At 36.2% G+C, this 13,298-nt stretch overlaps 1 protein-coding gene across 1 annotated transcript in view; it reads right to left on the reverse strand.

Moving 5' to 3' along the window:
* Positions 1-339: 339 nt before the first annotated feature.
* Positions 340-13,298, reverse strand: part of MFSD14B (major facilitator superfamily domain containing 14B) — an 87,942-nt gene continuing 74,983 nt past the window's right edge. The window contains exons 13-15 of the mRNA XM_004713922.2: positions 6,289-6,386; positions 3,291-3,433; positions 340-2,061 (exon numbers count right to left, since the gene is read on the reverse strand). Of these exons, the coding sequence (XP_004713979.1) occupies positions 1,819-2,061; positions 3,291-3,433; positions 6,289-6,386 (484 nt within the window). The 3' untranslated portion in view covers positions 340-1,818. The remainder of the gene's footprint in view (positions 2,062-3,290; positions 3,434-6,288; positions 6,387-13,298) is intronic.

Genomic DNA, 13,298 nt, shown 5'->3' on the forward strand with positions numbered 1-13,298 from the left:
GGGTTTAAGTGGAGAGAAAATGTTTTGAGAATGATGAGGGCAACAAATGTACAAATGTGCTTGACACAATGGATGGATGGATGGATTGTGATAGTTGTACGAGCCCCCAATAAAATGATTTAAAAAGAAAAAAGATATTTAAAGTATATATATTTTAAAATGCACACATAAATATTTCAATGATCTAACTTTTAAAGCATATTTAAAGGAAGTTTGTTGTTTAAATACAAAATCTTTCACATTAATGAATAATTCATTGTATTTAAAAGTCACCCAAAACAGAATCTCAAAGATGCACAGTATTATTTGCTTTAAAAAAACACACAAAAGACATAAAAGTGTTCATTGAAAATTTAATATGTATTAGGAAGCTTTAACTCAAAAGCCAACAGCATAGTAAAAAGATATATTATCTGTGTTCATGGCAAAACAGATTTCAAAATATATTTTCTTTTAAATGTATTGTCAGTACACAATCCTTTATAAAAGTTGTATATTTTTTCCTGTCAACGCAGTCATTACATTTATAAATACAAGATTTACACAGCACACCATCAAAAAAACTAAGACCCCATACAAATGGCTGTATTTCATACATAGAAAACTTTCAAAGGAGTGTTCTATTAAAAGTGGGCCTTATTTATTATCTATTTAATGGTGCAACAAAATACATATAACTTTGTAAAATTTTCTTTGTCCACAAAGTATCTCAAAAATTAACAAGACACTTGTGAAACTGAACTTTGATAAACAGTAATTTGGAAAGGAATCTGATGATGTGTATGATGATGTGATATTCAAAATTGAGAAAAACAAACTGAAATGAAGATCATGATGGAAAGTGCATACACATTTGTGAAGGCGGGAGAAGGACAGATGGAAAAATTATTTCAGAAATTAGACATGGGAGTTGTGCAAAAGGATGAGTAGTAATAATGGCACGGGAGCCATTTAAAATAATTCTGTTAGCCTTTACCTGAGTCTAGTACTAATTGCTATCCAGATTAAGGAATGGTCACTTCATTGAAAATACTTTTCGAACCACCCTCTGACTTGTATGTCACCACCAGAATGCTCGATGTGTCTTTCTTCTGTAAAATCACTTTGGAACAGGATCGAGATACTAGGTCCAGGAATCTGAGTTTGTAGAGCTACATGACTTAAATTTTCAGAAAAAATTTCCTTTATCTGGTCAAGAAAATCACTGATCATATATATGTGTAGAGGTGTATATGTGGAATTGCATTCTAGATAAGAGTAGTAAATAGAAAGAATAAAAGGAAAGCAAAATTAGGTTTTCCTTTGACCTTTGACCAAAGGCAATAGATCCCTGATACTGAGTGAGTGACTTATAAGAGTGGCTTGTCATAAACACCTATAGATTATGAAGGTCTGTGTTCAGAGAAACAGAGAAATAAAATAAGAAGGAATTTTTCATGTGAAATCTCGCCAGAGGTCGCAGTCCTACTACAATCCTATGTATTTGTTGAAAAGGGGCTGTCCTCTGGAATTACTAAAGGAAAAGCCAGAGACATGGCTTTTTCTGTTTGAGCTCAACTTCAAGAAAACCTTGAAAGGTGAACATCATTTACAGGAAAGTATTCCAAATCTTAACTTGTTCTAATGTATATCCATTGTTTAATGCATAAGAAGGAAGCAGGGGGAAACGGAGGAATGTGGAAGGAGGAGTAGAGGAGGGTCACTTATCAAATATAACCCTGAAGGATGCTAGCATCTCTCCTCCAGCACCATTAGGTCTCTGTGTGGGGGGATCCCTCTAGGAATTTCAGAAATGACACCTGCAAAATCACTCCAAGTTTACAGTTCAGTGCACTGATTCCCAGGCTCCTTAAAGGAAGACAGTTCCCAGACGCTGCTACCTTGCAGCAGCGGCTCAATGTCTTCATTGATGCCCCGTTCTGGGGTGTTGGTCAGGCTGTCGTGGCTACGTTTGTGAATTCCTCTGGTTTTACTGTACTCAGGGATAAATAAAGCAACCACAAAAGACACAAGAACTATACATGCCCCAAATAAAAATGGTGGGCCTGGAATGACAGCTCCCTGAGGGGTATGGAAACAAATGGAGAAGAAAATTCAGTTAGTTTTTTCAATCTAAAATTAGTCCTACATGACCCCAAAAAAGCACATTATCAAAAAGTTAGGCCTGGAAATCTCAAAAACCACGATCTTAATAAGTGACAAGGCAAGTTCTAGTAAAGCTAATGTTTGGAATACGACAAGTGGCAATCAATGACTACTCTCTGTCCCACTTCTAAATAGCTTAACCAAGCCAGCATGACTTTAAGTGACAGTTGTTTATTTTTAATACAGTTTGATCTATAAACTCCTGTACATGACCATGAATTCTAGTTTTGTGTGGAACTCTATACTTACTATTACTTAGACATAAGAAGGAAACAAGATTATCAAATACAGAAAATGCTCTAGCTCAATATTTAAGCTAAATTTTTAGATTATTTCATATTTTCATTTGCCTGGGCTGATGGAAACAACCAAAAACTCCAATAACAGAGGAATGAATAGAATATAGCAAACTCTGAACTGTATTAATTGTACATTAATGCAATGGAATATTACGCACCAATAAAAACAATGAGGACTTTTAAGCACCATAAAACATGGATAAAACTACAGAACATTATGCTCAGCAATGGTAGTCAATCTTATAAAGATAAATATTTAATGACACCATTAAAAGAAAAGTGCTTTTTGTACTGAAAAAACAAAACTCTGAAGATAAGGAGACCAAGAACTGGGGTGAGGGCAGGCCTAGGGGAGGTATAAGAAATAACAGAAATGAGAGAAAAGATGGGAGGGAAGAGAATAAATGAGAATCACATTTATACGGGGTTCAATGGGGTATTATTGATTTGATTTGTTGAGATGGGCTCTGCAACTATATAGAATGTTTTTTTAAAAAACCAAAATATAAAGTAAAACAGAAAAAACAGGAGTGAAGACCAATAGCCTTAAAAACCCTCCAGAATCCTTACCCTTCAGATCTGAATAATGGTCTGAGTGGCAAAAAAAACCCCACCAAACAACAGAGGACAAGTAAAACTGAGATGGACTTGAGAGACTCATTTCAAATACGTGGGGAAAAAAGAAAGAAATATTTTATATCAGAGACTTAGAAAGCACTGAACACAGTACTTACAACTATCAAATAGAACAGTCATAATTCATAAATAAGAACTTGCTTCAAATTTAAGGTCAGAATATCTTGCACTAATATGATACTACTAAAGTTATAAAACTAGATGTATTACCTGCAGGGCAACCTCATTAGAATTCAAAGCAGGCTCCATTTCTGTCAGTTCAACGTGGAACATGTAGAATATGAAGCCATACAGTGCAGGCCCCATACCATTGCACAGTCCTCTGATTCCAGTTATTATTCCCTGAGAAACTCCTGAGTAGAGCAAAAAGAAGCAAGGAAGTCAATCTTTACAGTACAATAGTCTCAGCTTTGGAGTTTCATAAGTGCTTTTAAAAATGTTTTCAAAATAGTTTTGGTTTTAATTTAATATAATTTATTTTTATGTATTTTTAAATGAGTATCTTTAACATACTCATTTAATAGTCTGGATTCAGACTGCAGAGAAAATATGAAGAAAGCAATTATTAAGACTTAGCCCAATATATTTCCATTCATTCCACAAATGTTTCCTTAGGTGTTACCATGTTCTTTTATCTGCCCTAAATCTAAAAAGAGACAAAATGATAGTGATTTCTGAAACCTCTTCTGGGAAAAATATACTTAGAACTGTAAAATCTACCTATAAATGGGGAGGGGGGGGGAAATAAAAAGCAAGATTTTAATATCCCTATTTGCAAGCAATTTCCAGTTTCTCTTCATCGTAATTTTCCTGGTCTGTTCATTTAATGGTGCTTAACAATAGCATCTGCCCCATGGGTGGTACACATGCTTCCTATGTAGAGACTCCACTTCTCACACCTGCTGTATTCATTCTGAGTGGTGTATTCTGTTGGCCTATACTGAAAAGTTCCAGAAACACCAATTTCTGAATATGTCATTATTTCTAAAGTAAGTACAATTCATGTTTTTGTAAGTCAAAAATGGTCAAATATTGGCAATTTGATTGAATTTAACCTAATACAATATGTCCTGCTCATTTTATATGCTGATACTTACAACCATCTGTAATGCTGGGTATGAAAATAGCTACAGAAAATTTGTGTTGAGTGACAGGAGGAATGGACAGTGTGTCAAACACCAAGTTTATGCTAGTTCTCCATGATACTGGGGTCCAATTCACAACCGTGACCTCATGTCAAAATGTGAGGCAGGCTAAGTTCTCACAGCCACAAGTGGTCAACAGGTGACATGATTTGAAAAAGGTTCTACGTAGGAATGTTACTCTCTGATGTGGAAGGACAAGTCACAATGAGTATACCATCTTTTCCAATCTAGATTGTTATTAATACTTTTTAAAGGGTTCTTAAGAATTTTTTTAAAAAGGCCCCTCTGAATTAAGGTGAGCTATTCGTAGATGTAGAAAGAAAAGGGGATTAATTCTGCAGCAGGAACTACCAGACAGGTAAGACAGAAGCATACTAAAGACTGAATTAAGAGCGTACATGGCGAAGTGCTCCTCTCTCTATAAAACACAAGGTATTCAAGTTGACTCTGACCCAGAGTAGTCCTATAGGACAAAACAGAACTGCCATGTGGGCTTTCAAGACTGTACATTTTTATGAGAGCAGAAAGCCTCGTCTTTGTCTTGTGAAGTGACTGGTGGTTTAAAACGGCTGACCTTGTAGGGAGTAGCCCAATATATACTCTCAGTTACAACAATCAGACAAATGATCTTGTCCCCTCAAAGGGAACCAATTCCTAAACTAAGCTAATAAACTCTGAGCATTAATTTTGTCTCTACTCTGTATTCAATTACAATAATCAGACAAATTATCTTTTCCCGCAAAGGGAATCAACTCCTAAATTAAGCTAATAAACTTTGAGCATTCTACTTTAAATAACTCATTATTTTACTAACTGTTCTACAATTTAATAAGCCATCTGTTTAAAAGGAGTTCGAGGAGGTATCACCCGCCCCCGCCCCCCCAAAAATTGGAAAAAAGCTTTGTTGGGCAGGGCCTTTTCCCCTCCAGGTGAGCATAAAGCAACTCTGTCAGTTAGTGCACCCAGGGGGCTGCCTTCGAAGGTTCTCTCTGGCCACAGTGAATTTTTTCACGAAAGCAGTTTCACTCAAACCTTTATTGTGATGGCCAATTTAAGAGGACAGCATATAACTGTGAAATTTTGTTTCCTGTTTGGGAAAAAGTGCTGCAGAAACTGTTGTGATGCTGAACACAGCTTACAAGGACAGCGCTATGGCAAAAACTCAAGGGTACAAGTGGTTTCCTTGTTTCAAAAAAGGTGAAATGTCTATTGATGACAAGCCTCGTTCTGGACATCCATTAACTTCCAGAACAGACAAAAATGTTGACTCGTAATGCATTTGGAATTCTTTCCAACAGGTCGGAATGTTATTCAGGTTTTCTATGTAGAGGTTCTGAAAAGATAGTATAAAGGTGTGTGACCCAAAAGCCCTGATTTGTGGAAGCAGGGGGACTAGTTTTGCCACCATGACAATGCATCTGCTCACACAGCCATGTCAGTACACCCATTTTTTAGCAAAAACCAGGATGCCTCTCTTGCTCTTACGAACCTCCATGAATGAAGAGGGACATGAAAGGACGGCAATTTGACAATGTGAAAGAGGTGAAGAAAAAACAAGGGATGTGCTGTCAGCTACCTTAACAGATCATTCTAAAAAACGTTTCCAAGAATGGAACCACAGAATTGACAAACGTATTAAGTGTAATGGAGAGTACTTTGAAGGTGATAAGTCTGGTTTTTTAAAAAAATTTAATTAATAGCTTTAAAAAAAATTTCAGTTTTTTTTTTTGGGGGGGGCTAACCCCTCATATAGTCTAATTAATTCTGATAGTAATGCCCCAAATAAGTCAAAATTGAAAAGGGAAGATGGATAACTATTTCTAATTCCTAGTATTCTAAGCTGATAAATCCAAGTTTTAAAAATATGAGTCTAAGATCAAAGCAGAATATAGGCCCAAAGAGAACTATTCTTCCCCTTGAATTTTCCTTTTTGGCAGGATAAGTAGGTATGATCATTGAGAAGAAGAGACAAGGCTGCAACCGCTGGCTCTATATAGTGGCACCAGCGCTTCCTGTTTTTGGTAGGCAGGTTACAGCTGAAGAGGAAGGAACAGCAAACTCACCTTGCTGATCGGACTCTGCATTCTGTGACACAAGAGCACTGATGGCTGGAAATGTTATACTGGACATGGCAGCCACGGTCCCTGCTGCCCACATCATCCTGCAATGACAGAAAGGACATACTGCAGGCAGGTCGGCAGCCCAGCCCAGGGAGGTCAGTGCTCAAAGTATAATCATGGACCAGTGTTCTGTTTTCACGTACTCAATGTTTTCCTCTTATGACACCGATTTCCCTTTTTAACTTCGAAGGCTGCATATCACACTGGTAATAATGATCACCTCAGAGCTAGGACAGAGCTGGAAGAATTCTATTTTTAATTTTCATTTCGTTCAAAATCTTGTCTTCTCCCTGGTTTCTTTATTACCAACTTTAGATATGATCCGTGAAGTTAATAAGGGGATTTATTTTGCTTTTATAAGTACTGCATTTCCCCCATTGATTTTCCACTTTTTCCTTTGTACTTAAATGTTCGTCTTCCATTGGCTTGAAGGCTGTTCAGTTTCCAGTGCCGGAACACAGCCAAGGAAGGTACCCTGCGCCACACTGAAAAATGAAGGATGTGAAATTCTCTTCTCAATGAAGGGTGATAGCTGTTAGCATGAAGCGTGATTGTGAGAAAGAATGCGGCCCCTAATTGGTTTGTGGCCTGCTTGGTCAGATTTCCCTGGTGTTGGCGGACATCCACATGCTTATGGGAAAAGAAAAAGCTTTTATGCCCACAAAGTGTTTTCAATGTTGAAAGGGTTTGATTGAATCACTTATTACGTTGAAGTTCTTAGAGCTAAGAATCATCTGACAAGAAGTCACACAGAAACTCTTTTCTCACATGCATTTATTCACCAAACTGACTACTAAAGTTAACTAATTTCTTTAAATTATGTCATCCATTCACATGTATACAGTGAAGAACAATTGTAATATTTTAAAATAGGGACACACCATCTGGTATTAACTAATGAGGCTTACAAGCAAAGAGTACCCAAGATCTCTCCCCCACTCCCTCCTTTCTTTCACATTTACTTGTGGAGATTTCGCGAAGCCTAAAACAAAGTAAGTATGAAATTTTTTGGTAAACTTTTTAATGTGAATTAGGTGAAGGTTTACAAACAAGATTATAGTTCTATGTTAACTAATTCATACACATTCTGATTCAACTCAACTTGCAATCCCCTCAAAGTACCATCACTTATCCCACTACTTCACTGCATTCGGTTCCATTTCTTCTTCTTTCCTAACCCTCTGAATGCTGTCCTTGGAGAAATGTTGGCCTTTTACTACTTTTTAAAGTATTAATCTATTTTTAAACAATTTTCCTAATTTTAAGTTAGGTGCGGATTCACATTTCAGACCATCAACTTTACATTCAACAGTTTAAACTACTAATTGAACTCTAAAATATTTTACTCTTCACCTGCTCCTGGCTTGCTCTTCTTCCTATTTTGGACTACTGTCTTCCATTTCACCCCAGTTAACACCTGCCACCGTCTAGCCCCATGCTTTCTTTTTGCACCTTGTGCCCACCCCCAAACTCCAAAGTTTGTTTTGTTAAGAAGTTAAGAAGTTTTAACATTTCTGTTTTTAATTCCCTTATATTTGTGGTCTCATATAATATTTGTCATTTCATGACTGGCTAATTTCTAGTAGTATATTGTTCTTTAGTTTCATCCATGTCATGAGGTGCTTCATGATTTCATCACTGCTTTTTGTGATGCCTATTATTCCATTGTGCGTACGCACCACATACTCTATCCCTCCTGTTACTGGTGGGCATTTAGGTCGTTTTCATCTTCCCACTGCTGTGAACAGTGCTGCAGAAATGTGGGGGTGCGTATGTCTCTTCGAGTTATGACAGTTGCTGCTCTAGGACACAGAAAAGGAATTACTAGGAATTGGAATGTCTATTCCGAGTTGTCTGAAGAAGTGCCATGTCGCTTTCCATAGGGTGTGCATATTTACAGTGGCACCAGCAGCACAGAAGGGTTGCAATCTCTCAGCAGCTTCTCCATCATTTTTTTAAACACTTAGCTATTATTGTCAGTGCATAGTGGTATTGCATCATTTTGATTTGCATCACCCTGGGGGCAAGTGATTGTGAACATTTCATGTTTGTTGGCCATTTGGATGTCATCTTTGAAAAACTGTAAGTTCATCTCCTTTGCCCACTTTTGAATTGGGTTACAAGTCTTCTTATTGAGGTGTTAGTTTTCTACAGATTTTAGAGATGACTCCCGTATGTTGTTGCCAAAGATGTTTATTCCAGTCTGTGGGGTATTTTTTTGCTCTTTTGATTAAGTCTTTTTTTTCTAAACCACTGTATTGGTAACTAATGCAGTTATCATATCATTCCATAGTTCAAACACATCAAGCAGTGTTGTACAATTGCTGCCACAATCATTTTCAAAACATTCTTTTCCTTCTTGAACTCCTTGACATCAAGCTACCTTTACCCCGTCTCCCGTCACTGCACCCACCAGGAACCCTTATTCTACTTGTTGTATCTATATATTCATCAATCCTGGGTTTCATATACCAAAACCAGAAAAACATGTAATGAAAATTCAGCACAATGACAATGGACTTTTGTTGCACCTGTTTCTTACTTTTAGTAGGTTCAAGTCAACTACTTTATCATGGACTGTGTATGTTTCCTTTACTATATTTATAGATTGCTTAAGAAATTCATTGTTAAGATTGTTAAGAAATATATATTCTATTACTATTTAGTCGAACATTTTTATCAGGAATGGGTGTTGGATATTGTCAAAAATATTTTGTGTGTCAATTGATATGATATGGATTACATTGATTGTTTTTCTAATGCAGAACTATCCTTGTGTGTCTATTAGCAATCCCACATGATCACGTGTACTATTTTAAAATACATTTTTGGACTCTACTGGCTAAAAATTTGTTGAGAATTTCTACATCCATGTTTATAAGGAGTATTCTGTATCTTCTATTTTGTTAATATCTTTGCCTGGTTTAGGTATCAGAGTTATGTTAGCTTCATAAAATGAGTTTTGGAGTTTGTTATCTTTTTCCATATTCCAGAATGTTTTGTGTACAATTCATGTCAACTCTGCTTTGAAATGTTTGGCAGAATTGCCTGGTGAAACGCACCTGGCTCTGGCCTTTTTTTTTTTGGTGGAAGTTTTTAAATCAACCTGATCTAGTTCTCCATTGTTACAGTCTATTGAGGTATTTTTCTACTTTAGTCTCTGTTAATTTGAGTACTTAGTGTATTTCTACAAATTTGTCCATTTCATCTAGGCTTTCATATTTTTTGGAACACAGTCTTTTGTAGTAAGGTATTATTAATTCACTTGGATATATTGTGATGTCATCCTTTTAATCTTTTATTCTTGATATTTGCATCTTCTCTTTCTTTCCTTTAAGTTTGTCAATTTTTAAAATTTAAATGTTTATATAATTCAAAAGAATTATTAAATATATTTTTTTACATTGTGCAATTGTCACCACAGTCAATTTGAGATAATTTCCTTCATTCTTGCATTCTGTATTATTAGCTCCCTATTTTCCCCCAACATCCCCTATCATACACTAAGAAATTATTAATCTGGTTATGCTTGTGATAGATTTACAAATCCTGAATTTCATATAAAGAAAATTAAACACACACATATATGCATGTATATAACTATATATGTAGTTATGTATATATTTAACAAAAACAAGGAAAAAGCTCAAGCCAAAAGAAAGAAGAATAAAATAACTAGAACAAGTGATAACTGGGTTAAAAAGGAAAAGCTGTTGAATTTTAACCTAAGTATATTTGCAGCAATCTACTTTTTTTTTCCCTTGCTGTTCCTATTATTGATTTCTAATGTTATAGTCTTGTGGTCTGAGAAAATGAATTGTAAAATCTCAATATTTTAAAATTTATTACATTTATTTTGTAGCCTACTATATGTTCTATTGTAGAGAACGCCCAATGTGCACTGGAAAATAATGTACACTGTTTTGTTGTTGGTTGAAGTGCTCTGTGTATGTCTAGCAGATCACATTGTTTAACTGTGTTTAGTTCTTGTGTCTATATTAATTTTCTTTCCTCATGATCTGTCCTTCTTTGACAATGATGAATTCCCCAGTTATTGCTATATTGTGTATTTCTTTATTCAACTCTATAGACATTTTATTAATATACTTCAAAGGTCTTTGTTGGATATGTATGTTTATTGTGGTTATCTTTTAGTTCTATTGTACCTTTAATCATTATGTAATGCTCTTCTTTGTCTCTGATGGATCTTACCTTGATATCCTCCCTTTTATTGACGATTACTCCTGATTTGTTGTTGTTGTTAACTGGATATGTATGTTTCTGATGCCTTGATTTTTTTAGTTTAGCTTTGTCTTGTGTCTACGGTGTCAGCTGCATATCGATGGTATTATTTTGCTATTCAGTTACAATCTCGACTGGTGCATTTAATCCATTAACACTCAGTGTCTTTATTGTAGGTGTGGATTAGTTGCTTCATTTTTAAGTATGTTTTCTCTGTGGTATTATTGGTTTCATTGTTCTCCATATTTCTGTGCTGTTTTGAGTGTGTAGATATTTGTGTGGAATTGTCTCCTGAGACAAGGGAAGAATCTACCCAAATAAAGTCTTTGTTTCTTCTTTTTTTTAAAACAATAGCCCTTCTTTTCTTTATTCTTTTCTAATACTGCTTTTTTCAATTTTCTTTCAAAATATTTTCTCTTCCCTTATACAGTATCCTTCCTCTCTTTTACCCCTTTCCTCTTCATTTTCCCTTCTTCCTCCTTCTGTTGTGCTTTCTATTATTCCTTTCCAGCATCATCTGACAGACACAACTACTCCCACACGACCTAGCAGGCATCCTAACTTTAATGACTGCAGCACAATGTCATGGATACAGCAGACAGTCTCAGTTGATACATGAAACAAAACAAAATAAAATAACAACAAGAAAAACAGGCACAAACTAGTACAAAACATCCAGAGCCAATGGAATTTTCTAAGAATAGGCTCCGGAACTACCAAAATAAGAATTCAGAAAATAATGATATCCTGGTTTTCCAACAGATGATGAAGGGGTTTGAGAGAACAGAAACAACAACAAAAAAAAGCCCCTCTTTACAAGAGATACACCAAAAAGAAACCCAGAAGTTGAATACTAAAATAACAGAATCATGTAACACTTTGAAAGAGCAGAGTAATACATTTCAAGGCATGGTAAATTGAATTAGTGAGCTTGAAGACAAATATATCCTATCTACAAGAGAAATAGTCAACAAAAAATATAGAGGAGTCTGAACAGAGCTTAAGAATTATGTGAGGCTAAACAAGCGGCCATCTAGCTCAGGAGCAACAAAGCCCACATGGAAGAAGCACACCAGCCCATGTGATCACGAGGTGTCAAAGAGATCAGGTATCAGGCATCAAAAAACAAAAAAATCATATCATTGTGAATGCGGGGGAGTGCGGATTGGGGACCCAAAGCCCATCTGTAGGCAACTGGACATCCCCTTAAGGAACGGTCCACGGAGAGGAGATGAGACAGTCAGGGTGCAGTGTAGCAACAATGAAACATACAACTATTCTCTAGTTCTTAAATGCTTCCTCCCCCCACTATCATGATCCCAATTCTACCTTAAAAATCTGGCTAGACCAGAAGATGTACACTGGTACAGATAGGAACTGGAAACACAGAGAATCCAGGGCGGATGATCCCTTCAGACCAGTGGTGAGAGTGGTGATACCGGGAGGGTGGTGGGAAGGTTGGGTAGAGAAGGGGAACGGATTACAAGGATCTACATGTGACCTCCTCCCTGGGGGACGGACAACAGAAAATGGGTGAAGGGAGACGTCGGACAGGGCAAGATATGACAAAATAATACTTTATAAATTATCAAGGGTTCAGGAGGGGAGGGCTAACGGGAGGGAGGGGGGAAAATGAGGAGCTGATGCCAAGGGCTTAAATGGAGAGCAAATGTTTTAAGAATGATGAGGGTAGGGAATGTACAAATGTGCCTTATATAATTGATGTGTGTATGGATTGTGATAAGAGTTATATGAGGCCCTAATAAAATGTTTATTAAAAAAAGAATTATGTGAGGCACTCACAAGAGGAATAAGTTAAGCCTCATTGGAAATCCAGAATAATAAGGAACCAAAAAAAGAAGAAAAGCAGGAAAAAATAGAAATCCTGGAAGAAAACTTCCTAACAGCATAAAAGATGAGAAAAAGAACTATCCAGGAGCTGAGAAAGCCCCAAACATGATAGACCTAAAAAGAAAAGCATTGTGATGTATCACAGTCCAATTTTCCAGCAACAAAGATAGAGAATCCTTAGAGCAGGTAGGGAACAAAGAACTGTCACCTACATAAGAAAACCAATAAGGACAAGCTCAGACAATTCAGCAGAAATCATGTAGGCAAGAAGCAAACAGAATGATATAGAAAAACTCCTGAAAGAGAACTGCAAGTCAAGAATCAAAAATCTAGCAAAATTATACCTCAAATATGAGGAAGAAATAAGGGTATTTCTAAAAAAAAAAAGATAAATTCAAGGATTAAAAACAAGATCAGTATTAAAAATATATATATATAAAGCAGAGTATTCTGGACAATCAACATACAAGACAACTTCTCACAGAAATTAACACATAATACTCAAAACCAACATGCAAACATAGGAAAAACAAAGAAATCAACAATATGCACACAAACCTACATATATCATAACTACAATGAAAGTTAATGGATTAAACACACGAGTCAAGAGAGAGTACCAGAGAAAAATAAGAAAAGCAAGATCATCAATATACTGCTTATAAGAAATAAACTTTGGACACAAATACAAAACCGAATTAAAAATCAAAGTATGGAAAAATTCACCCCCACCCCCAGAATTTATTTCAAAGGACGGCATTGAATCTGCAGCTCTGGGAGAGGGACATATCTGATCAGAGCACACGGGAGCAGATGAAGGGGGAGTAGGAGAGACTGGAGCACATCCTGGCCCACCAGGC

This window comes from Echinops telfairi, unplaced genomic scaffold, assembly GCF_000313985.2.
Source record: "Echinops telfairi isolate 266 unplaced genomic scaffold, ASM31398v2 ScPeMD7_1;HRSCAF=3_0, whole genome shotgun sequence".
Taxonomy (NCBI): Eukaryota; Metazoa; Chordata; class Mammalia; order Afrosoricida; family Tenrecidae; genus Echinops; species Echinops telfairi.